This window comes from Salvelinus sp. IW2-2015, unplaced genomic scaffold (assembly GCF_002910315.2).
Source record: "Salvelinus sp. IW2-2015 unplaced genomic scaffold, ASM291031v2 Un_scaffold2137, whole genome shotgun sequence".
NCBI lineage: Eukaryota > Metazoa > Chordata > Actinopteri > Salmoniformes > Salmonidae > Salvelinus > Salvelinus sp. IW2-2015.
This window is the reverse complement of record NW_019943471.1, coordinates 255,000-282,646: the sequence shown is the minus strand read 5'-3', so window position 1 is coordinate 282,646 and position 27,647 is coordinate 255,000. Positions and strand designations below refer to the sequence as shown.

The 27,647-nt window shown below is 45.2% G+C and overlaps 1 protein-coding gene across 1 annotated transcript; it reads right to left on the bottom strand.

Moving 5' to 3' along the window:
• Positions 1-26,601, bottom strand: LOC112073072 (pleckstrin homology domain-containing family H member 3-like). Its single transcript, XM_024140439.2, has 3 exons — positions 25,898-26,601; positions 17,536-17,591; positions 1-369 (listed from the first exon to the last, which is right to left on the bottom strand). Exons 1-3 carry the CDS (start codon positions 26,030-26,032, stop codon positions 246-248), a joined length of 315 nt encoding a protein of 104 aa, XP_023996207.1. The 5' UTR covers positions 26,033-26,601; the 3' UTR covers positions 1-245.
• Between the last annotated feature and the right edge of the window lie 1,046 nt (positions 26,602-27,647).

Sequence of the window (27,647 nt, the reverse complement as noted above, 5' to 3'; positions counted from 1 at the left end):
GTGTGTGTGTGTGTGTATGAGGGCTTAGCTGTGGACCGTGAAGTGTACAGTACAGTAGTACAGTATGGTCTACTTATTCAGCGATGACACCGCAAACATGCACAGAGCTAAAGCTCGGCCAACGCTCTCGGATGAGTGAACGTCACCGTCACACAGACTGTTATTACTGTACATGCAAATCACTGGGACTGGAACACAACAGCCACACAAAGAGAAAGGAGAGAGAGAGAATAGAGGGATGGTGTTTAGAAGTGTGTCAGGGAGGCAGGCTCACCTTTGACCAGCAGCTCGGGGTCTTCTTCCAGGCCCATCTTGCTCTTCTCTATGATCAGACTCTTCATCTCATCAGGAACCTCTGACAGACTGTGTCTGGGTGAGACAGAGAGAGGTGGTAAATAACAGCATCATACACTCCCACAGTCAAGGCACCCCCCCTCAAGGCACCCCCCCCCCCCCTCGAGTCAGAGCCCTATTGGCTCTGAGTCGAGGGGAGGAGGGTAACCCCACACAACGTCTGCCAACCCTAAGCCTCTCTGACACCCTAAGTGAGAGAGGAGAGGGGGACAAGTTGAAGTCCTGTGAATATCGTTTCCTCCACCCCTCCCCTCCCCAGCTGCATGCATACCACGCCACCGTGGACAGCTCATCTCTCTTTAATTGGTTTGGCTGGCGGGCACAGCGGAGTGGAGGGAAGCGGAGGACTGAAAATAAACGTGACAGAGCGACGCCGGACCGACTCAAAGCCAGCCAGGCAGTCGCAGGCCAGAGAGAGAGAGAGTTCAAAAGGTAACACTGTTGTCAGCTAATCGAAACCCATAACAAACATCAAACACATCTGGGAATTATGGGAAAACTGTTGTGAAATGCTCTCTCTCCTCTCTCTCTTTCTCAAGGGCCACTGTCGAGGAAGCCTTGTAAAAAGAAAAGCCACCACATGCAGTCATGGTGGTGGCGAGAACTTTGGACTGCAAAGTGACATTCGTTTCAGACATTTGGCCAGGCAATGTTTTGGACGACTGAGAGCTCAGCTTGTTATCGCTGGCCAAGGCCCATTTCCAGCCCATTAAATTGTTTATAAGGTTTATCTATGCTCATTTATTTATCTAATTACTAGTTTATTTTCTCTATTTCCTGCGTCAAACTAGCCTGTGAGGTATGACGGGACAAACCCTCCTTCCTTCCCCTGAAAACACCAGGCAGGAAATGAGTTTTGGCAGGCGGCCCGCCATCCCTCCACCATGTACAGTCTTAGATAGCGTTTCTCTGGGCTGTGATTATTGATCAGATGATTGTGGAAGGTTATTCCTTATGGAAGTCAGACCTAATCAATGAGTCTGAACATACCCTATCCTGCTCAACTTAGCTTACAGGACTGTGCTGACTGTTCATCTACAATACATGACACCTGCTCAAAGTATCTCACTATCCCAATATCCACTAGTTGACCCGTGTGTCAATACGTTTGCCTGTTCCAGACTGTACAGTAGTTGGAAAATATGTGTGTGTATCAGTCTCTAATTTAGGCTGATGCTCAGACACACAGGGAAACACTATACCACATTGGCCCTTACAGAGTGTATGACTGATTCAGCCGGGGAAACGTCAGAGAGACACCAGAGGGTGAGAAAAAGAGGGTCAGAGCCCTGTCATTCTACACCCAGTCTACCTCTGCAGCGAAGCCCAACAGCGACGGCCGCATTCAAACAGTAACGTCATCTGGGACCTTTCCAGTGTATCGTAGCATATCCCTCTTCTCTTAAATACAGAAACATACATCCAGAAATCTGAGGACGGCTCTTTTGGAGTCCGCGAATAACCCCTTGCTACAGAAACAGATGCAGACAGACCTTTATACAGTCATTTAAATGGAGAACTCAATGCACTGATGGGGATTTGGATCTATAGAAAACTCCAACGCGGCCAGCTAGGGGATATGTGGAGCGTGTTGGTATGTGGAGGACTTGATATCAAAGCCTAGGATCATTTTGTGCTATTGTCTGCATGTCCAAACTCTGGAGAGCACCAGTACAAACCAGTCCTGGATTGGTACCTCTATAGTTTGGGCCTTGCTCAAGGGTACAAAAGCAATGTTAGCTATGTTCCTCGCAGAACTTAAACCAGAAATCTTCTAGCCGTGAAATGGGTCAAGTTCCTACTTAAAGCTACAGGCTACTATGTATGCACCAGGGTTTTCCCATTTTAATTTACCAGCCATTTGAGAAGTTTACCAGACACATATGCATTGGGTGTGTAAACCCATTAGGGGCGTCCACCCACGGTGCTCAAAAACACATCACATTTAGATTATGGTCATTCCTCTTAACAAAACATGTAACTCCTGTAATGAAGTAGCGAATAAAGCGTCATTTTCAAACATTTGCCAAAATGCAATTTGCGGGAAAAAGGGAACACAACATTCTAAATAGTGCACTTGACACAAGCGTTATAAGACAGATATTCAAAGAGCGTGAATCTAAAGATACAACAACTAGGATGGGTTGCTAATACTGTATGACTAGGATTGTGCATTTGACTTCTGGACAACGAAAGAAAGTTGATATGAAAACCAATAGAACAGGAGAGAAATGGCAGCGAGCGTGGCAAAAGTATTTCATAGGCCGCTTGTGTGGCAACAGGCCTAGCTGATTGTGTTGCGGCTGTCAGCGAAAAGCATCTAATATACGTGTGAACATAATGTGTCTTGAGTATAATTTCAAATGTTGAGACAAGAACAAGGGGAGGGGTGTGTGGCGAAGATAGCCTATAGACCGTCTCTCTCCAGAATGCATGCTCTCAGCTCTCCAGAATCAACTCAGCTGTCTCCCACCAATTCTCGCGCATGCATTGTTTCTCGTGAATTGTTTGCCCTAAAAATTGTCATTGTTATCAATTCCCCATTACACATGTCACCAATAGTAAATGAACCGTTAATCCCCGTCATTTGGTTACATTAATTTATGTTAATGCATTGTATTACTAATTAGGCCTACAGTCATTTACCGATCTCCTTCTCGGTGTGTAAATGCTGTTGAGAAACACGTTTTGGTTTTATTTCATAGCCATCATTTACGAGTTGTCCCTTTTTTCATTGTCTTTTGTTTGGAGTGCTCCATGTGAGCGATGAGCACGGTTCTTGTTAATGTTGAGGGAGCTTGCACGTCTGAGCACGCAGAGAATTAGCCTACCTGGCCTGCTGCGCGCAAGTGCTCATTTGGGGATGTATGGTTTCTGCTTGTCTTAGTCATCTCATCACCTTCACCACTAATAACCTCGTCTTCTCAGTAATATTTTCTTCGCCTCACACAGTAAGTCAACGAAGTCTGTTGTTTTAACATCCATTGCAAATGACACAGCCTAATAGTTCCTCACAAAAATCTCCCCCTCGATAATCACCAAGCCTCGGTGTGAAAGAGCGAAATACAATAATCTGATGATCCCATATATCCAGTGGAAACGTCATAAAATACTTATCCTTTCCCTTGCCCAAAAACAGCTGTCTGTCCCGAGCTCACTGGTGCATAATCTCTATGCGGAATAGGCTAGTTGATACAATGTTGCAAGTTAGGACCGGATCCAGTTGATTGATTTGATACAACGTTGCACTTCACAAGCGACAGCGCAAGTCAAGACAGATAGAAAGGGAGGCAGACAGGCTGCGTAGGGAAATTAAAGTTATTGAAAGAACCAGAATTTTCATATATTTTGTACTGTTTTTATGTATTTTTACTTTGTTGACAATGTAAGTTATAGGCCAACAGCTGCATTAGCCATCTCGGAGTTCCATGCGCTCATTTAGGCTATTTACCCGCCAATGATCACCGTGTATCAATGTGTCATATGGCAGAGGATGGTCCTCTCGCATTAGTTGAATTTTACATTTTATATTTCTTACATTTTAATTAAGATTTTTATGATTATCCACGGGGCAACGACTTTGAGAATCGAAAACATTATTATTGAAATTAAACGGTTCCATCAAAATGCACATATGAAAATCATAACTGACCAGCAGATTGGTAGAAATAAATTAAAGGCTTATGCTTCCCCAAACTTTAATCTCACGCACCGCCTATAAAGTCTTTAGAAAATAATTGCCTCCACCTTTCTATGGTCGGATTTTCAAGCAAGGTAAGACATGCCTCATAATATGAAGTAAAACACTCAGGTTTCAAACAATTAAGTGTGTTTTCAAAATGCATACTGCCTCCAGCTCACATGGTAAAGTGGTGGGAGACTCGCTGATAGCCTTCCTACCGTTGTTTTTTCTCCCGGTTCATTTGGCCAACCAAAATTGTATTTATCTGCTTCATTTTTTTTTATTACAGCCAAAAGCCTGCAATCGCCGGCTAACGGAAACCCAGGTATGCATATGACAACCATGAGGAACAATATTGTTGGGGAGGATAACCCTAACCACTAACCAGATGTGGAAAATGGCACGTTTCAGAACTAGCATGAGACAGGATTCAAGAGAGATCATTTGAAAGATTTGAGTGGAGGGAAATGAGGGTAAAGTTTTTTATTTATTTTATTTCACCTTTATTTAACCAGGTAGGCTAGTTGAGAACAAGTTCTCATTTGGAGGGAAACAGGATAAAGAAAGGAGAGGGCGGGCCGGGCTAAAACCCTCCAGTTGACCTTTTACTCTGTCTCTGTTCAAACAAGCCTGACCTTCAGCTTCAATGGGCCCTCAGCGAATCAGAGGGCCCATCTGGGTCCACAGGCCTTCAGCTAACGTCCAACACACAATCTGCCTTTGTGACTTACTGTAGACACAGGCATCAGCAAAAGTCATGTCAAAGACAAAACCATATGGGAAGACACAGGGGCTTGTTCTAACCTTGAAGCCCATATGCTATAGGTTTGGGAGGTAGGCTACTTTGTGTCGAGGAAAATAAGTCGGGTGGGTGTGAGTCTATGACATTTGGGTAAGCTGATCCAGAGGGGGCTGTCCAACACACTTCTGTTAGAAGTTCAAACAAGAGGATGAAGTACTGAGCATGTCGAGAACCAGACCAGCAGAACAACAGTTCAAGAGTCTGTCCGACGACAGAGAGACAACAGGCCTGGAGTCTGTTGACGCACTCATGCATCAATCTAATTAACATACTACAGCTGTCAGTTTAAGCTAGAGATACCACATTCGCCTTTGTCGCCCTTCTGCGTCTGCGGTGAGAAGTAGCAGAGCTACAGCGGTGTTTGTCAGACCAGGAGACATCCCAAAAATCGTTCTTGTCACAAAAACGTCTGTAGCGTCCAACTAACTAATATAACCACTATATGGAAAGACGAGTCTCTCACTAACACAATGTTTTAGCTTAAAATAAAATATAGTAAAATAATTATTAATTATAATTATTAATAATAAAAAATAAATAAATGATAATTAAAATATATACAGTAGCAGTCAAAAGTTTGGACACACCTACTCATTCAAGGGTTTTTCTTTATTTTTACATTGTAGAATAATAGTGAAGACATCAACACTATGAAATAACACATATAGAATCATGTAGTAACAAAAAAAGTGTTCAACAAATCAAAATATATTTTCAATTTGAGATTCTTCAAAGTAGCCACCCTTTACCTTAATGACAGCGTTGCAAAATCTTGGCATTCTCTCAACCAGCTTCATGAGGTAGTCACCTGGAATGCATTTCAATTAACAGGTGTGCCTTGTTAAAAGTTCATTTGTGGAATTTCTTTCCTTCTTAATGTGTTTGAGCCAATCAGTTGTGTTGTGACAAGATAGGGGTGGTATACAGAAGATGGCCCTATTTGGTAAAATACCAAGTCTATATTATGGCAAGAACAGCTCAAATAAGCAAGGAGAAATGACAGTCCATCATTACTTTAAGACATGAAGGTCAGTCAATCTGGAAAAATTCATGAACTTTGAATGTTTCTTCAGTTGCAGTCGCAGAAACCATCAAGCACTATTATGAAACTGGCTCTCATGAGGACTGCAAAAGGACCCAGAGTTACCTCTGCTGCAGAGGACAAGTTAATTAGAGTTACTAGAGTTACCAGTTATTTCGTAGTTTGATTTCTTCACTATTATTCTACAATGTAGAAAAGAAGAAAAAAAACATTGAATGAGTAGGTGTGTCCAAACTGTGGTACTGTATATATTTTCTGAGCTTTCTTTTATCTCTTAGATCTCAAAACCTTATTCTTTATGATTTTCTTTTTTGACTGTCTGTTTTGCCATTTATGAATGTGTTATTCAATGCTTGTTTCTTTAGTGGTAGCCAAATTCTATGTTTTTTTTTTTTTATTATACAGTATCTACAGGGCTCCTTAAATTCTAAATCAAATAGCTAAATGATCCAAATGGTATGACCATCTTAAAACAATTCCATATGTTAGCTTAGTAGAATCCCCCCCCCCCCCCAGAGGCTTAGACTTTAAGGTTTTAACAGGCAAATCTGCGCCCAGCTGCCCACAGAGGCCCAAAGTAATGCTTAAATTCTGCTAATTGAGTAAAGAGGGGCTTGTGAATGAGTGGTGTAAACAACTATCCAAAACAAGCTTCCATAGCCGGATGGAAGGGGGCTGTGGGGGTTGGTGGACCAGGCTGGTTGCTGGTTTCATTTCATGGGAGAGAGCCCTGGTGGTGTGTGGTGCTAGTTGGGTGGGTTGGTGGACCAGGCTGGTTGCTGGTTTCATTTCATGGGAGAGACCTGGTGTGTGTGGGTGCTAGTTGGGTGGGTTGGTGGACCAAGCTGGTTGCTGGTTTCATTTCATGGGAGAGAGCCCTGGTGGTGTGTGGGTGCTAGTTGGGTGGGTTGGTGACCAAGCTGGTTGCTGGTTTCATTCATGGGAGAGACCCTGTGGAACCTGTGTCGGTGCTAGTTGGGTGGGTTGGTGGACCAAGCTGGTTGCTGGTTTCATTTCATGGGAGAGAGCCCTGGTGGTGTGTCGGTGCTAGTTGGGTGGGTTGGTGGACCAGGCTGGTTGCTGGTTTCATTTCATGGGAGAGAGCTCTGGTGGTGTGTGGGTGCTAGTTTGGTGGGTGGAGGGTAGAGGGGGTTGGGGGTGTAGCTGTAGTGCAGCTGGGGTCACATGTTGGCACTCTGACAGATGAGGCTCTGGGGTTTCCACAGCTGTCCAGTAGACCCCCCCCTCCTTCTCCCCCCGCCCCCGTATTCCCAGAAGCCCCGGCCGAGGCCGTGACGGAGGGGCCTTGAGTACTGACTTCCTGTGGAGGCCAGGAAACAATTTTACACGGGGATTAGACGGCTAGGAGGGAGAGCAGACCAACAGAACCCCCCCACCCAACACTAAACTACACCCCCGTGGAGAGACCCTGACACAGTCAGGGAGGGATGAAGCTGGGAGAAGAGACTAGGAGACAAGACACTCCCATATTAACCTGCTGTTTCAGGTTTTTGTTTAATATTCAAACGTTTCAATTGATCTGTTGATGTGAATATGCAATCTATGGTCTGACGTGTAAGTCACCACTCCAGCGTTGTCCTGAGGAGGTTTTTGTGTTTGAGATGTCAGGAATTTGGTGAGAGAAGAAAAAATACCCCTGTGGAGCTTTGTTTACGGAAGTGTAAGGGAACACATGGAAAAGTCCTGCAGCTCAGATGGCATATATCTCTCTCTCCCTAAATCTCTCCCTCTCTCTTTTTCTTCCCCTCTCCACTCAGGTCTTTCCACTGTAGGCCTAACACCAGATCGCTAAGCAAAACCATCTGTTTGCCCCACATAAACGGGACGCTAGCTAACAAAGAAAGAGAGAGAGAGGCGGAAGTAGAAAGAGTAGGAGAGAGGGAGTGCCAGAGGGAGAGAGAGAGAGAGGGGGACTGAGGGAGATGGAAATGAATCATTCTCTTTTGGGTGAATACAAATATACACATGCCCCCATATACTGTACTTCTGATAGACAATTAAACTGTACACAATTCTTAGCAAATCAAAAATAAAATACAAATGTTATTTGTCACATGCGCCGAATACAACAGGTGTAAACCTTACAGTGAAACGCTTACTTACAAGCCCTTAACCAACAATGCAGTTCAAGAAATAGAGTTAAGAAAATATTTACTAAGTAGAACAACAACAAAAAGTAACAATAAAACAACAATACAGAGGCTGTATACAGGGGGTGCCAGTACGGTGCGGGGGTACAGGTTAGTTAAGGTAATTAATACATGTAGGTATGGGGAAAGTGACTATGCATTGATAATAAACAGCGAGTAACAGCACTATAAAAATAAAGGGGAGGCGGTCAATGTAAATAGTCCGGGTGGCCATTTTATTAGCAGTCTTATGGCGTGGGGGGTAGAAGCTGTTTAGAAGCCTTTTGGACCTGAACTTGGCGCTCCGGTTCCGCTTGCCGTGCGAAAGCAGAGAGAACAGTCTGTGACTTAGGTGACTGGAGTCTTTGACAATTTTTTGGGCCTTCCTCTGACACCGCCTGGTATAGAGGTCCTGGATGGCAGGAAGCTTGGCCCCAGTGATGTACTGGGACGTACGCACTAGCCTCTGTAACGCCTTACGGTCAGGTGATAAGCAGTAGCCATACCAGCCGGTGATGCAACCGGTCAGGATGCTCTCGATTGCGCAGCAGTAGAACTTTTTGAGGATCTGGGGACCAATGCCAAATCTTTTCAGTCTCCTGAGGTGGAAAATGTGTTGTCGTGCCCACTTCACGACTGTCTTGGTGTATTTGGATCATGATAGTTTGTTGATGATGTGGACACCAAGGAACTTGAAACTCTCAACTCGCTCCACTACAGCCCGTCGATGTGAATGGGGACATGTTCGGCCCTCCTTTTCCTGTAGTCTGCAATCATCTCCTTTGTCTTGCTCACATTGAGGAAGAGGTTGTTGTCCTGGCAGTCTGACCTCCTTCCTATAGGCGGGCACTACAGTATTGAACGCTGAGCTGTAGTCAATGAACAGCATTCTCACATAGGTGTTCCTTTTGTCCTGGTGGGAAAGGGCAGTGTGGAGTGTGATTGAGATTGCGTCATCTGTGGATCTGTTGGGGTGGTAGGTGAATTGGAGTGGGTCTAGGGTTTCCGAGAGGATGTTGTTGATGTGAGCTATGACCAGCCTTTCAAAGCACTTCATGGCTACTGACGTGAGTGCCAATGGGCGGTAATCATTTAGGCAGGTTACCTTCGCTTTCGTGGGCACAGGGACTATCTCTGTGTATTTGTGTGTCCGTGTGCAAATACTCTATGTGTGTGTGTGTGTGTGTGTGTGTGTGTGTGTGTGTGTGTGTGTGTGTGTGTGCGTGCGTGCGTGCGTGCGTGTGTTTGTTGTCTCATGTGGCTGAGGAAGAGAAGGCTGACAAATGACACAGTCTGACTGTTCAATATTCTATTTTATCCGTGATTATCACCACCACTGGGCTCTCTCTCGCTTACGCTCTGTGTGGCCTAGTTTCAATCTCACGCTCACTTTCACAATCCCTCAACAGGGAAGGAAATAAAGCATCTGATCAGATCCAGCTGACAAGGCATCCTCATTTCTGACCAGAGTGGACAATATACATCTTTGTTATGCTTCATATTGATGGAAGACACATGAATATACATGGAAGTCCAGAGAGGCCATATGAATTTAAAAAAAGAGTATTATCTCGTTATGTTGAGATCGTTACTTGTCTGATGATTACGACACAAGCTGTTTTTCCCGAGATCAGAAGATCATTCTCTCACGATCATGACATAACAATTTTTTTTTTTGTTGAGATCACGAGATGAACTCTATGAATAGGAGTGGACGTATTGATGATATATTGACAGTATGGCGGAGGAGGCAGAGCCCACGGTGGATCAGCGCGTACGTTTTTATTGATTGTTACACTAAAGTATGGTACATTTCATGCTATCATTCTTTCATTTTTGTTTGGAGCTATCAGCTTATCAGCTTATGAATTAGAATGGTAACAAGCTAAATGTCCCTTAACTTGAGCTAAGAGCTCATGGGGCATCTAAGCCCTCACGAGGCATTTAAGCCCTGAACAATGCCTGACAGGCAACCCTGTCTCCCGGGCTGTGTGCTACCCCCGAGACCACAGCCAATCGCATGTGAGCAACAACGCAGCTAACTTGGCTAGTCTTATGAGCGAGCGAGCTAGTTAGCTAGGTAGTCTTGTTAGCTAGCTAGCTAACTTGTTATTTATGCTGGTTGTTAGCTAGCATAAATGATGTGTATAATTGTAAGGGACACTTCATGCTTTATGGATAATATTTACATTTACAGAGTGGGTGAGCTCCATTCTTGACAGGCTGATCAAATTCAATAGCAGCCTCAGAGGCTGGGCTCCCGAGTGGCACAGCGGTCTAAGGTACTGCATCTCAGTGCTTGAGGTGTTACTACAGACACCCTGGTTCGAATCCAGGCAGTATCACAACTGGCCGTGATTGCGAGTCCCATAGGGCGGCGCACAATTGGCCCAGCATTGTCCGTATTTGGCCGGTGGAGGCCGTCATTGTAAATAAAATAACAATTTAACCAACTTGCCTAGTTAAATAAAGGTAACAACAACAAAAAAGAGGCTGTCTGCAAGGAGCCTCACATATGAAGCATCTTACAAGGCAGCATTTTGATTTATCAGCCTCTGAGGCTGCTATTGAATCTGATCAGCCTGACAGAAATAGAGCTCAACCCTTGGATCAGATATGCATCTACCAAACAGCCTACAAGGCACCAACCTTATTTCTAAGCCTCTGAGGCAGAAATTGAATCTGATCAGCCAGTCAGATTAGTTAGTCTAGCTAACAAGACTACCTAGCTAACTAGCTAGCTAACAAGACTACCTAGCTAACTCACAAGACAAGACAAATTAGCGGTGTTGTTCCTTGCATGAGATTGGCTGTGGTCACGCCGCCTGGGAGACAGTGCAGCCTGTCAGGCATCAACGAGCACATTGCGATCGACGCAGTCACAGGGCTCCTTGATGAGGTGGTTGTCGTGAACAAATGAATGCGTGGTACTTTTGATTATCTCGTGATCTCGACAAAACTTTTGTTACGTCGTGATTAGGAGATAAATAAGTTGTGATCTCGACATAACGAGGGAATCATTTTTTTTCATTCATATGGCCTCTCTGGACTAAATAAAATGAGGGATTCGGCTTTCAGTGTCTGAGTTGAGTCTACCGGTCAGTCAGACTCGCGGTGGCCAGAGTAGCCGAGCTGATGAGTAATTGATTTTGGTCGAGATCAAATTAAAGCAACGAGACGTTAATTAAAGTTGTAAAAACACAGTGTCCTTGCTCTGGGGCTTGGAGGACCGTGGTCAGAGCCAGACTGCTGTTATGTTCAGGCAGACATGCTTCGCTCCGGAATACAAAGTATACCCTCATGAACATGGCTTGCATCCCAAATTGCACTCTATTCCTTATGTAGTGCACTGCTTTTGACCATGGCCCATAGGACTTTGTTCAAAAGTAGTGCACTACATAGGGAATACGATGCCATTTGGGATATAGCCATGGTTGCCCGATCAAAGCCCTCTCATGCAGGGTTATGTTACATCAGTCGCTGAGTAACCAGCCCAGGAAATGACATGGGAGTTGAGATTTGTGATCCGAGGGGTCAAACGTTCAGATACGGCAAACTGGGGGTGTAAAACAGCTTCATCGCACAACACACACGGCTATGATGAGCTCAACCAGGAGGTCAACGTCCAGCTTTAAACCGTGGCTCATATACAGAAATGAAAGCTATGCAAGTTACCCAGACTTTATTAGACATCTGAACAAACACACGAGCAACTGTCATATAACACAGAGGCTTCTTAAACAAACACTGGTCTCTGGGGAAACCTTCAAATACAACACATACTGTAGGTAGGTAATGAGCAATCACAGACCACAGTCTCATTGTGGAATCTGTGGAGGGAGGGAAGAGGCCCATCTTTCTCTCAAGTCCCCATCCTATCCTCCTCCCATTCCCCTCTCCAGTGTGCCTGGCTGGGCCTCTGTCTGAGCTGAGACGGAGGGGGCTGGTGGGAAAATGGGAATGTGGTGATTAAGAGTGGGCCTGTATGACCTCCCAGCTCTAAAAATACACTGTTTACTCAAGACCACTGCCAAGGAATTCTGGACTAGGCAGAGAGGAGTGCATAAACGTGTTTTGGGGGGAAACCGGAGAGAGAGGAGACAGAAGTGTGTGTGTGTGTGTGTGAAGGCATGTGTGTGTGTGTGAGGCATGCGTGTGTGTGTGTATGCGTGTGTGTGTGTGTGTGTGTGTGTGTGTGTGTGTGTGTGTGTGTGTGTGTGTGTGTGTGTGTGTGTGTGTGTGTGTGTGTGTGTGTGTGTGTGTGTGTGTGTGTGTGTTGTGTGTGTGTGTGGTGTGTGTACGCAGCGTGTACGTGACTTTGACAATGTGCGTGTGAAGGAAGGGAATGTCTTGAAAGAGGAGAACAATGCATTTCAGGAGCTTGAATAGAGTGTAAGCTACACTAACAAAGCCTTGATATCTTGGCACTTGAAGCTGCGCTGCCGGGCAACTTAATAAAACCCTCATGGTTCGATAGTATGGAGAGTTGACATAAGAGCTCCTAGTTCTGTCCGAGTACTGACACACACAGGCAATTACCACACAGATCACATCCAAGGACTTCTTGGAACACACAGATACACACACACATACACACTTCCAAAGACAGTTGTAAACACTGTCTCTTTCAGTCTCTTCCAGCCATCATTGTCTGGTATCCCACACCAAGAGTCATGCTCTGACAGAGAGAGTGTTGTTCATAGAAGGGAGAAGAAGAGAGGACAGAGAGAAGAAACCGAGAGAGGGGGGGGGGGAGCTAGTAGAGCTTCCCTCACTGGTCCCACTGTGTTCTGCCTCCTGTGTGTCTCTTAGCCTCCACTCCTCTGTCTGTCCCTGGGCTGCCAACGAGGGCTCGGTTGAGGCGGGAGAGGAAGGAGTGGGAGAAATAGAGATGATGTGAAACAGATATGGATGCATGGAGCGAGAGGCTCCTGTCCTGTTTGAGGGGCAGCAGTAGGCCATGGAGGCATTTCATAAAGGCACCAGCCAGACTGTATGGTTGGTTGTATGACAGGCCTCTGTTAGACATCATGGCCCTGACTGCTGCTGACACTGAGCTTGGCACCACAATGCTGGGATGAGGGCGGACTACGGTCTGTCTACTGTCGGTCTACTGTCGGTCTCCTGTCTGTCTACTGACTGTCTACTGACTGTCTACTGTCTGTCTACTGACTGTCTACTGTCTGTCTACTGTCTGTCTCCTGTCGGTCTACTGTCGGTCTCCGTCGGTCTACTGACTGTCTACTGACTGTCTACTGTCGGTCCCTGTCGGTCTCCTGTCGTCTACTGACTGTCTACTGTCTGTCTACTGTCTGTCTACTGTCTGTCTCCTGTCGGTCTACTGTCTGTCACTGACTGTCTACTGGCTGTCTCCTGTCGTCTCTGACTGTCTACTGACTGTCTACTGTCTGTCTACTGTCTGTCTACTGTCGGTCTTCCTGTCGGTCTCCTGTCTGTCTCCTGTCGGTCTACTGTCGGTCTACTGTCGGTCTACTGTCGGTCTACTGTCTGTCTACTGACTGTCTACTGTCTGTCTCCTGCCGGTCTCCTGTCGGTCTACTGTCGTCTACTGTCTGTCTACTGTCTGTCTACTGTCTGTCTACTGTCAGTCTACTGTCTGGCTACTGTCTGTCTACTGTCTGTCTGCTCTGTCTCTGCGTCTTCCTGTCGGTCTCCTGTCTGTCTACTGTCTGTCTACTGTCTGTCTACTGACTGTCTAATGTCTGTCTCCTGCCGGTCTCCTGTCGGTCTACTGTCGGTCTACTGTCTGTCTACTGACTGTCTACTGTCGGTCTACTGTCGGTCTACTGTCGGTCTACTGTCGGTCTCCTGTCGTCTACTGTCGGTCTACTGTCTGTCTACTGTGTCTACTGTCTGTCTACTGTATGTCTACTGTCTGTCTACTGTCTGTCTACTGTCGGTCTCCTGTCGTCTCCTGTCTGTCTCCGTCTGTCTACTGTATGTCTACTATCGGTCACTGTCGGTCTACTGTCGGTCTCCTGTCGGTCTACTGTCGGTCTACTGTCGGTCTACTGTCGGTCTACTATCGGTCACGTCTGTCTACTGTCGTCTACTGTCGGTCTCCTGTCGGTCTACTGTCGGTCTAACTGTCGGTCTACGTCGTTCTACTATCTGGTTACTGTCTGTCTACTGTCGGTCTACTGTCGGTCTACTGTTGGTCTACTGCGGTCTACTGGCGGTCTACTGTCGGTCTACTGTCAGTCTACTAACTGTCTACTGTCGGTCTACTGGCGGTCTACGTCGGTCTACTGGCTAGTCTACTAACTGGTCTACTGTCGGTCTACTGTCGGTCTTACTGTCGGTCTACTGTCAGTCACTAACTGTCTACTGCGGTCTACTGCGGTCTACTGTCGGTTCTACTAACTGTCTACTGTCGGGTCTACTGTCGGTCTACTGTCGGCTCTACCTGTCGTTACTAACTGTCTACTGTCGGTCTACTGTCGGTCTACTGTGTACCAGACAGGCACCATGGGTGAGCAGCCAGTCTGGGTTAGTAGGTCAACGCAATGGGAAACTAACACACAACACCTAACCTAAATTGGACATATGTTGCCCATATGGGCATATGCCAGCCCTCCCATCCGATCCCACACCTGTCTCCTCTCTCTCTCTCTGCAGTATCACACCTCAATCGACCTAGCTAACCAGAGGCTTTTGTTCACTTCACACTAGACACTGTGGACGTGAATACACATGTAACTACGCCCACTGAGCTGCTCAGGAGAAGCTCTCTAGCCGCAGAACAGAACGTGCTCACAGTGAAGCCTGCAGGGCTCATAATGAGCAATAACGACTACATGACATGACTAATCATGTTCAAATGAAGGTGCTATAAAGGTTAGTGCACAAAGACGGAAGTGTCCTGCTAGAACCTATACTCTCTTATTCCAGATTAACAGAAATCTATGAAGCTCACTTGCAGAATAGCACAATCTCTCAACATCCCTTCAATATCACAGTGCTTTTCAATACAGACCTATTCTACTTAGCCTACATTCACTTGTGACTGAATTTCATGCCTTGAATTTTCTATCTTGACTCTAAATGGGCCTCTAAAAAACTAATTAAACTGGTCTAATCTGTGCGAATATATCTGAGACTATACGTCACAGTGTCTCCTCCCTGCTTTGTAATGGGCCATTAGATAGGTGTGGCCAGTGGCCATGTAATGGTTGTGTAGTGCAGCACCTAATTCTTAGTGTGATGATTATAGTCAGTCAGTTATTTGACACACTCCCTCTAGCGCCAGCAGTAAATCACCTGTGTGACAGCTCTGAGGACTGTCGCTCTTCTCTGCTCTGTGGAGGTGGCAGCACACACACACACACACACACGCTTGTGCCAGCCTCGCCCCTCCAGGGTGTGTTCCTGAAGTGAGATTGAGTCACCTCGCTCACCCGGTCTTCCCTCCCTCCCTCCCTCCCTCAGGAGGCTGCATGTCCCGTCTGACTTGAGGCTTCAGAGAGCCTCAGCTCACCGCTCCCTCAACACCCCCACCCTCAGCTCTCCTCCCTTTCCTGTTTGAGTTGTCCTCTGGTAGCGAGTTGTGACATTATCAGGCATGTATACTGTTCATCAGCTGCGTTATATAATTCTAGGGCTTTTCACTCCACGCTGTCTGTGCTCTGAGAGGACTGAGACTGAGATTGCCTGGGAGTGAGGTGGGAGAGGGGAGGGGGTAGATAAGGATATGATGCCTGACTGATAGTGTGATGCAGGCCTGAGATCACTCATCTCCCCCTCCACTACCACCATCCCACACTCACGTCACGTCTTGGCTCCCGAGTGGTGCAGCGGTCTAAGGCACTGCATCTCAGTGCTAGAGGCATCACTACAAACCCTGGTTTGATTCCAGGATGTATCATAACTGGCCGTGATTGGGAGTCCCATAAGGCGGAGCACAATTGGCCCAGCGTCGTCTGTGTTAGGGTTTGGCTGGGGTACGCCGTCATCGTAAATAAGAATTTGTTCTTAACTGACTTGCCTTGTTAAATAAAGGTTAAATAAATAAAAAGTAAAATAGAGACTGCCATGACCACTGCTGCTGGTGGAGGTCAAGTGGTCCGTGTGTGTGTGTGTCCGTGTGTGTGTGTGTGTGTCTCTGTCTGTCTGTCTGTCTGTCTGTCTGTCTGTCTGTCTGTCTGTCTGTGTTTGTCTTATCTTGCACCCGGGTGTGAGAGTCCCCCTGTCTCATGCTGACAGATGGCCTGCGAATCTGGTAGTGGTATTGGCACGTCCTACAGATATAGAATCTTAATTTGATCACCCTGTTGCAGGAGAACTTGTAGTGTATTTGAGGTTTAAAAGGCTTCTGAAGTTTGTAATTTCCACTTGATTTTCCCTCATGAGAAATGTATCAACCCCTACAAAAATGACCATTATTTATAATCCACAATAATAATTCACATTTCTTGTTGCTGCAGGATACATTTTCTGTTGTAGCAAATTGGCTCAAATTAAGATCATACGTGTACTTCTGCGTGTGTGTGTGTTCGTGTGTGGTCAGGCATACTATGAGTCTCACAAACTTTTACAGATGCACAATCGAGAGCATCCTGTCGTGCTCTATCACCGCCTGGTACGGCAACTACTCCGCCCACAACCGTAAGGCTCTCTAGAGGGTAGTGAGGTCTGCACAATGCATCACTGGGGGCAAACTACCTGCTCTCCAGGACACCTACAGCACCCGATGTCACAGGAAGGCCAAAAAGATCATCAAGGACAAACACTGGAGCCACTGCCTGTTCACTCTGCTATCATCCAGAAGGCGAGGTCAGTACAGGTGCATCAACGCTGGGACCGAGAGGATGAAAAACAGCTTCTATCTCAAGGCCATCAGACTGTTAAACAGCCATCACTAACATTGAGTGGCTGCTGGCAACATACAGACTCAAATCTCTAGCCACTTTAATAATAAAAAATTGGATGTAATAAATGTATCACTAGTCACTTTAAGCAATGCAACTTTATATAATGTTTACATACCCTACATTGCTCATCTCATATGTATATACTGTACTCTATACCATCTAGTGCATCTTGCCTATGCCGCACGGCCATCGCTCATCCATATATTTATATGTACATATTCTTATTCATTCCTTTACACTTGTGTGTGTATCAGGTAGTTGTTGTGAAATTGTTAGATCACTTGTGAGATATTACTGCGTGGTCGGAACTAGAAGCACAAGCATTTCGCTACACTCGCATTAACATCTGCTAACCATGTGTATGTGACCAATACAATTTGATTTGATTTGAGAAGCCCCATGAACCAAGCTCTGTAGAGGGAAGTAAAAGATAAAGAGTACCAATGATGTCCGTGCTTGGTGACACATCATTTACACAGAATCACACACGAACATCAAGAGTTATAGAGGAACTTCTGATGTAAACGTTCTGAAAAACTGGAACGCTGACTTCCTGAAAGCAGCACAACGTGTGTTCCCTCAGGCATACACAAACACACACACAAACAACTTACCCGTTTGTCCCATTGGCTGTGCGAGTCGGCTGAGAGAGAGTCACCTCAAGTGGACCCTGTGGAAAAAAAGCAACAAAAAAAAAACACTTAACCCCAGCTAGCACATTTGGTTCCTTGAATGTTGTGGACATGTACGTTTTTGGTTTCCCATTGGTTCTGGGAATGAAGCCATACATTTCCTGACCGGGAAAAACGTTCTGAGAACGGAAGTGAACATTTCGCCTGTTCTGGGAACATTCATATTTAGGTTGAAGGGAGGTTCTGAGAACGTTTTACTATGGTTCCCTGAACGTTTCCTGACGAGGTTTATTATTTCTGAGAATGGAAATTGATAGGTATTTGACAAGCTAATAAAAATAAGTCCTGTAGAACATGTTATTCAACAAGACTTTTAATAACAGTTACTAGTAACTTTGAACTGAGTCTGAACTTGTTTTGCCGAGCTAGCATACCATGGTTCTTTTTTTTTAACTCATACAAAGCTGTCATTTAGTCTATTAAACAACTCCATTTCCAAAGGAAACAAGCACTCATTAACATCAGGTGTGGCCAATTAGTAGGTGGTGCAAACCAACACAGCTGAACACCACTTAACAAACACAGAGGACAGAGATAGTTTTGTTTATGCTCAGAACATAATTACTGTTTTTAAAAAATAACATTCTTAGAAAGTTCTCTGAACGTTACCAAAGTTTTTTGTTGGTTTTTATGGATCTTGTTTTTATGTTCTCTGATCTATTTGAGAACATGGCTTAAATAGAACCATGATTCCTCATGTAGGAAACGTATGCGAAACTACTGAAAATCCCAGAGAAGAATGTTGTTTCTTAACATACTGCAGAACAATGTAAGCATATGACTTAAATAGAATCATGAGGAAACCGAGGAAACGTTATGCTGAAGGACTGAAATTCTCACAGAAGAACGTTGTTCTTAATGTTCTCTGAACTATTTGAGAATATTCCCAATTGTTAAACCCAGTTGGAGAACGTTCCTAGAATATTACCAAAATTAAATAAATGTAACCATGTTTGAACTTTTAGGAGACGTTCTGTTCAAGGAGTGTAAATTAGCTTAGAATGTTCCAAAGCCAAAACAACAACTACCTGCACCATTCCCAGGAGGTTTGGAAGTAGTATGTAAAATAACCATAGGACCAACAACACCCTCTCACCAAGATCTAGAGAAACATATGGTTCTCATAACTTTATGTGCTAGCTGGGAAAGTCTGCACTCTGATTACAACATACATGTGTAATGAGGGGTGATCTGAGAGAGCTATGGGCCAATCAGTTCAAGGTAGATAACCCTGTAGAGATTTGATGTAGGCTAGTTAATGTGCTATGACAGTAGCATGGTAGGTTCCCAGGAAGTCTATATGGGGTGATTTCCCCCTCGAAGGTTTGCCCCCCCAGCCAACCCTGTGCTGTTCGCATGCTGCGCTTTCCTTCCATCCACACCAGGCACATAGCTGCTCTGTTCTTGTAGTGTCGCTTTCACATCCAAGGGTGAGATGGTGGGAGAAATATGGCATTCACACAGGCCTCATTTAACATAAGAACCCAGGAACAGAGGATTATTTTGTGCTTTAGCTTCAACACCACCCCACACCCTTTTATTCACATCCAGTCTTTTCTGTTGAAAAAGGCAAATAACATATATAAATATTGTTGTCGCTCGCACTCCTGTTCTCACATCAGCTTGTGTGTCTATAACACACAAATGACAAAATGATATATTCAAGTTCCATTAAGACTAATGTTGGTACAGTGGCAAAATTAAACCAACAGAAATAAATCACTTTGTTTCTTAGCAAACACTTCTAGCCAGAGCACTTGAACCTTTAGTCACTAGACCAACCAAGCTGTAACACAGTATAGCCTACCCCTACATTGCTGTTGCACTCCTCCCTCAGAGAGAGAGACAGACAGACAGGAGTGAGAGAGGCCAGACCAGGGAGACAAACAGACATAGGCCCAAAATGAGGCTGTAGAGACAGACTCCTGTTCTACTTTAACTGCAACTGATGACTAAGCAGAGGTTCTTTTTTCTTCATTTCCTGGAAAATCACAATGAGGGGCCAACATCATTTCAGTGTACAGTACTTTTCCTCTTAAACAGCCATTCCCATCCCCACCCCTCTCTCTGCTGCACACTGAGAGATTTGTCAACTGAATACATGGAGCCCTGCAAGTCAAGTTAATCAATTTTCGCGGTGGAACAGTGAAACTTTTTATTCTGGAACGCCCCTGCTGAAGTAGCCAGTGGCTGGAAAGGAGATTTCCTTTTACTGCGTATGGCCCTTAGGAATCCTAGCCTGGCCTTGGAAAACCTCATCAGAGCTAGCCTGTGATCCAGCTGGCCCATGTCCGGGTGTGCCTGTGTGTTTTCTGTCCCCTTGAGGCGAGGCCCCTGCCGCCCAGCCCGGGGTTCTGGCCTACCTGAAACACTATCCAGGTCAGCTCTGGGCCCCTCGCTGTTCAAATACCACATTTTACTGCTGGGTCTGCTAATTTTAGGACTCTTCCTCCGCCAAAGTGCCTCAGAAAGTAAAAAAAAAAGTTGGAAAAGAAAAAACCAACTACTACATTTACAGTACGCGCTCTGTATGAGGGTAAGACACCGGGCGGAGGGCCAGAGTCAAATGAAAATGATAAGAAGTATGAGTAATGTGATTGAGTTCAAGTTTAACCCAGGAGAGTACTGCAAACTCAGACGAGCCCGATAGGAATGACTGAATGGTTGTCGTAAAACATTTGTGAATGAGGCCCGAGCGGGCCGTGGCCCTCCTCTGCTCCTGGCCTCTGCTTGCCCTCGGCGACCCTCAATCGTCTGGCCAGCTACCCGTTCTCTAGACATTCTGCTCACACCAGGCACAGCCTGAGTCTGCCATGTCTGACTGAGAGGAAACTGTGACGGAACTGATTGCATGCCACTGTTTCCATTATGGCAAGTCTGCTTATAAATCCAATAAATAAATCCTCCCCAGTCTTATTGTGAGTCGGTACTCTCTAAGAAAAGAACACTGTCACTGAACATGATCTCCCCATTCTGTTATCTAGGCCAGAGATTCCCAAACTTTTTCACTCACACTCTTATTTCCTGCATTCTACACGTTTTGTCATGGGGTTGCAGAGAAAATTGCAGATTTAAAGCTCATTTTCTTGTAATTCTATACATTTGCCTTGTCTAATGTGTATCATGTGACATTTGAGTGACTCAAACATTACAGTTGATCTGGACAAGTGATAAATAGCTCTCTAAGTTATAACAATGACTGACATGACAAAGAAAACTGATGATGTACTACCCAGTTTCAAAATTGCACCTTGTACACATCTACTATTAACAACTTTCAAGAGTATGTTGAAAGCCCCTGCCGATCCCTTCCCCCCCCCCCCCCCCCCCCGGTTTGTGAAAACCCACTGATCTAATTCTACCTCTTTAAATGCATAGTCCCAAAGCTGATAGAAGGGGAAAAGAAGGAGGGAACGGCGTGCTATTCAGAAGTCTGGAGGAATCGATCTCGCTGGAGAGAGTAGACAGAGTGGAAGAGAGGGCAGGCAGGGGATGAATCATCCGGACTGGAGCGGGGGCCCGGAAAGGAGGGAGAGAGAGAGAGAGATGCCGTGATGTATTCGTTCCGTGGCTCACTTCCGCTCTCCTCTGGCCCCCCTCCACCACCACCCTCTCCTCCCTCCTCCCCCTGCCTGGCCCTGCAGCTCTCCTGGGAGGCTGAGTAACCAGGATGAAATGCTCGGGCTCTGCCAACGCCAGCCTGAGGACCAGATGTGTGGCCTGAAGGTGGTGAGGCCGCGACGCAACGGAAACCAAATATAAACCAGTGTGCCGTAACACCTCTGAAGACTCTTTTCTAATAAAGAGGGAGGAGGGGAGGGCAGAGGCATCGCCGTTAGCCGGTTAACGGGACCCACTTTCGTGCAAGCCACGACTGGACTTGTTTCTTCCTGGTAATGCTGGCAGCTGTCGCAGACAGGCACATTGCCCGGTGGCAAACATAGCTAGGCCTAACTTCACATTGCATCTAGCAGAATGCTGAGATTTAAGTGGAAACATGGAAGGGAGAGAGAATGACGGATGTCCTCTCCTAAAATTAGTGTCCTGGCTATCTCAACACTGAAGGCATTCAGCTCAGCCTGCCTGACTGTTTGGGCAGCTGTTGGGAGAGCAATTTCTTAGAATCCGGATTGTAAACATGCAGGGGAAAGGTTCTGAACTGGCCCAGGCAGTGACCGCTCTGCCAGACAAACCTGCACAAGCGTCACAACTGCCTCGTGCCTCCAACTACAGCTGGAGCACAGGCCGGGCACAGAGCGTCACTCCAGGGTTTCAGTATTACGGCTGTTAACCCTTCTTGGCACCGCAGAGGAAAACGTTGACGTAGGAGTTGGTGGTGGTGGTGAAGATGTTGGATGGATGTATCTGGAGCGGAGGGGAGACTCCTCACTCCTCCACCAGGCCTGTGGGTAGCTGTGGTCATCCCTGGCAGCAGCAGGGACCATTTAGCTAACAAGTTTTTACAGAGAAAACGTTCCAACACACACACACACACACACACACACACACACACAGGGAGGGCTGGGAGGTCTGACATACTGCCTCAAAGTGCGGCTTGTCCAACGCTGAACGTAACTGAGGCCACTGTGTAAACAGTGGAACTTCCCTGTAGGGCTTTCCCAGGACCAGGACTCATCTATGACACCCACCTTCTGACCCCACCCACAAAACCACCATTGACACCATGGAAAGCTACATTTTACAGTTCACAATTCCTTTGATTTTCCTTGGGATGGACGGCCTTCGGAGCCTGTGCTGTAATGGTGCATTCTTAGTCTGGCTCAGCTGAGGTCTAATGGTTGGCTCAGCAGGTAGTATTGACTGGTCGTATCGATATCCAGCACACATCAGTGAGAGGGGTCAGGCCAGGAGGAAACAGGATTAGCAGTAGGCAGGAAATCAATAATCAATATTTTCTCGGGAGTTGTGTCCGGTTATAGTTAAGAAGCTGATACAATCTCAAGCGGGAGGTTAGGCCTACTGTTGTAGAAAAGGGTATGAACACACAATAACCTAAGTCACTGGAGCAAACCAAAGCCAGTGGTGTGAACAATAGGCCAAACCCCCATCACCACTCATTCACATAGCCTATGCTCACTGTAGTTCAGATAATACAACATGGACGGCCACACAATGAATGGGAAATTAGATCATTATTGATTTGAACAGGGATGTTCTTTAGAGGTTACTCTCTTTGTGCTCTTTTGGGAAAGGAAGTGTGCAGCACACTATTGGGTAAATTCTTATTAATTATCTAAAAACGTGGAAACTCCGATTTTGTTCATACGTTGTAGCTTAGACCCTACTTTAGATCCTCTGAGGTTTTAGTGTTGTGCCGCTATCGGTTGAGACACAACATGCTGTTGAATACAGGGTGGGTGTCATTTCGATCGTAGAAATAGAACTAATAGAATGGACCTATCCCGTCAGACTATCTGTAGCTGGTACACCATTAAAATGTAAATTCAATTGCAATTTTAAGTTCTAATTACTACCACAAAGATGGCCGCCGGTCCACCCACCGTCGAATGTCAACTGGTCATGTCTATAATATTATCTATCCTTCAATGATTTCAATAGATTTCCTATGGAGGACTGACAGTAGCCTAAAACGTAAAACAACATATCCCATTCAAGTCAACATTCTCTGATATGTGGACCTCCAACCATCTTTGTGGTATTATTTGAAAGTCTAAATGTCTATTTGATTCTCATTTTAGTACATTTATCAGCCAAAACATGACTCCCACCCTGTATTCAAGAGCATGTTGTGTCTCAACCGATGGAGGGCACAACACAAAAACCTTAGATTATGTCAAATAGGGTCTAAGCTACAACATATGCAAATATGTAATAAATGAAAAAAGAAATTATAAAACAGTTTGACAACCCTGTTTGTAAGCTTTTAAATGATATCAATCTCAACAGTTTATCTTTTACAGTGATGAAGATATGGATGTCTCATTGTATGGTGGGGTATGGAAAAATAGGTCAACGTTATGCACCTTTATCTCTTGAAGGTTTTGATATTCAGGTCCAAAAAGTCACTTTCTGAGCACTTCTACAACAGGCAAATGTGTATGGAAGATTTAGTTCAAATCAAAAGGGGTGCTGTCAAAAAGTGAGTGAACTCAAATGGATTTACCCCACTGTAAGTCACAAAGAGAAGACATGATTGAGGGGCTAAAAGGGGTGGTGACATTTTTTGGCCTGGATATGCGTGGCTAGGTTAGATGGAGGGGTTATGCTATATGGTGGGAGGTTGAGCACAGGAGGTTGGTGGCACCTTAATTGGGGAGGACAGGCTTGTGGTAATGGCTGGAGCGGAATAAGTGGAATGGTATCAAACACATCAAACACGGGTTCCATGTGATTGATGCCATTCCATTAGCTCCTTTCCTGCCATTATTGTGAGCCGTCCTCCCCTCAGCAGCCTCCACTGGTGTGGAGAGAGTCTTACTTTAAGCACATCAAGCTGCATTAACTGAGACATACTACAATAACCCTGCATTGATTGAGGAAATGGACCATGGTTGGATTTTTTTTTTTTTATAGGTATCACTGCCAGACAGATGGTGCATAATGATCAAGACATGGGATGTTTGCCAAGAACAACTCTCCAGTACTGACACCTCTCTGGATCCCCCTGAGCGCCAGATGTTCCTCTTATCTCCGGACCAGACCAGACTGTTAGTGCAGTTGGACTGCTGGGAAGAGACCTGCCTATCCATCGCAACTCAAGAACATTTTCATTAAAAACGTATCTCCCTCCAGTTTCTAAAACATACGCGTGGAACAGCTGGCAGACAGAACGGATGACAGGAATGGATATAGACTATCACTCGTAACATCTTCAGAGGTGAACAGGAGGGGAGAGTGGATTATTCTGCTGGATGGGTGTTTCATGTCCTTGTTGTGGAAGAAGACATGCTTCCCAATAAATAAAATATGACTGAAAGCATAACATGAAGAAATATGGAATTAGGCCTACAACTAGAGGGCTTGCTAAGCTGCGGTCAGTAATATTGACTTTGACGATGAATTCTAGGTAAAGCTCCTTTTTAATGGACATGTGAGGAGGGTACAGTACGTTGTGTACTAGATTGACGTGAAGAGGTTACCTCAATACAGGGTAACAATGACCCCTCACAAGTGGGCGGACAACGCTGAACTCTCTGTGCCCGATTAGACGACTGACATTACGGAGAAGACAAGGCCACAGTCTTGTTTGCCATACAGTGGACGGAGGCCACAGGATCGATTCCATTCAACACTGGGCTTTTTGGTTGCATCACACTGTGTGAGATTACTCAATGTTGCCCAGGCTTCAAAGAACAGGCCAAACACAGGGATCAACACGCATTCTGTCTGTCTGCATGCCCTGTATCCATGACAGTGGAACTGTATTTTATTGTGATGGAGGGAGCAGGTCACATGAATGACCTGACACACTCCCTGTATCCTGGGAAATGAATCAGTCAGGTCAGCATGATGGTAGTGGTACCACTTCAAAACTGTAAATATGGGCTCTGTGACAAAGCTGATCTAACACAACCTCTAGTCTAGGCCTATCTTTGTGCACATAGGCCTGCTCATTCCTGCCTATGTCTGCATGTTCCCATGTGTATCAATCTTGGATAGGATTCTAAAGTGGAATATGGTTATTTTTTGCATGGATAGACCTTGCCCTGGCCCAACTCCACTTCATTTTCCAGCTGCTGAATCCATAGCCAGCAGTGAGTGTATTCATGAGCTGGTGTTCAGGGCAACATCAGGAAGGTGGGTAACTTGGGTGACAAGGAGTCATGTAGCCAGCTATACCTCTCTGTGGCGAGGAATGAAATTGGTTCATCAACTTATAGCTGCCACTTACTTGTGTGTTACCCTTCAAAGCAAGCTGCGCCATGATTTATGCTGGATATGTAGCCTACTATTAGTTATAACTATGTTATAACATGTACATGTGTCATAGTAAGCAATCAGATTCAAATACAATTTCTACTTTGTGTACTCTCAAACGTGTTCCATACAGGTTAAACGCTTGATTACTTTTTATAAACATGTAGCGTCAGCCTTTATGTCTCCCTATGTAGCAAAATCCCAACTGACTGACATATTGGCTGTTATTTAGTAGCCAGGACGATGAGAATAATACATAGGCTGTGCATAGATGCGTATGACAAGTCTTAACAACGCCGTTATAACTGCATCATAGGGGAGGAGGGGGCAGACAAATCATATTAACATGGTAATACTAATAATGCATGCAGATAAGGTTCCTTACACGTCCGTTGCAAGTCAGATCCTCCTTGTTGCGCAACTCAAAAGATTCTTCCTCCTCTTTCTCCCCATAGTCCCGTCCGAGCAAATTGAAACCCTGCCTGCAGCACAGAAACCAACAAAATCCTTGCACAGGCATTCAAATCGGGTAAAGTCAGGTGTTTTCGACGATTCTGGTCGTAAAGTCAACATTCAACGTCTGGCCTCTGGGGGTACGCGTGTACGTCTCACAGTACGTAACTAAATCCAGAGTCGCGTGAGGATAACATCCAAGTTGAACAGCTTCTCTCCATAGACTTCCAGGGGGAATATGACAAACAGACACATACGCCAAGAGAACAGTCCAACACTAGCCTATAGAAGAAACATAGAAGCTATCGAAGAGTTCAACCTGGTGAAAATTAGTCTGAAAGTTGTGTCAAATATGTCCTTCCAAAAGTCTAGTTGTTGCCTTGTTCCGAGACTTTGCTCGTATCTGAAGTCGTTGCGCAAGTTATCACAAGCTAACTAAAATACCAATGTATCTACTTTCAAGCCTAAATACCACTACTGGCTGTCAAAACCATGAATATTGTAAATAAAAGCCGTCTAAAGAAATCAATATGAGGAGCGAAATTCGTGTTGCCTGCTGCTATTCACATACTACAGTGTAGTAGCTAAACTAAAGGGTAGGCAGGCGATTATGACTTACTTGACTTGAGTTTGAACAAAAGCGTGCCAGAGATCAGCCAGCCTTGAATGGGCGGGTCGAGCCGTCCCCTCATGTCGAATATGAAATGTAACTGGCTGGACTATAACACGCCCAGAAAAGGCACGCCTATCTTACACGCCCCCTCTTCCAACAGACTATTGCGTCACATGCCTCTTTGATGACCTACGACTTTAGCATCCTTGCCCATCATTCTTGAGAAAAAATGTTTTCTTACCACATCTACTTCATGTTTGTGTGAAGGCTACTGTAAATACTGTGTTGGTAGGCCTAAGCCAGTACCTTTGTAATTGGGTATTTTCATGCTGTTTTTTTTCTGGTTGATTTAGCGTGTGTGCATGTGTGTTGTGCATGCTAGTGTGTGAGTGTGTGTGCATGCCTAATGGTGATGTTAATACAGGTATTTGCCCTCGGAAACACAAGAAATGCCTCATTAGGAAGCAGATGGACTCTGTCCCTTTATTCTCTATTCCAGTAAACTCCCTTCAATGACTTCACGGGCAGTTGTGGTGATCACTGATCACTAATAGATAGAGCTCTCCTTCCCAAATGTTGTTAACAGAGATGAGCCTGTCTGTGACTTTGTTCGGGTTTGCACTACAAGGAAGCATTTTTCTCTACTTGTGATATCAGATTGAACTCATGAGTATTACTTGGTGGTTGGAACTTCTTAAACATGACTACCAGACTTGATCAGATCATATCTAGATGTGTTTTTAGCCAATATAAATTTGGCAAATTATACTTGTTGTTTTGTTCCAGAGACTGAATATTGATCAGTAATTTCCAGACAATATAGCTTTGACACTAGACTAATATACTGGACGAGTGTATGAAATTTGCTTTGAGAGCAATTCAGGAGAACTAGAAAACAACCAACACCTCAAAACTTCTATCCACATTCCCCTGACTTACATAGGCCTACAACCTCTTAAAAGGGTCCACACGCACACGGTCGTGAAGAAGGCGCGACATTGCCTCTTCCCCCTCAGGAGGTTGAAAATATTTGGCATGGGACCTCAAATCCCCAAAAAGAGCATCTTGA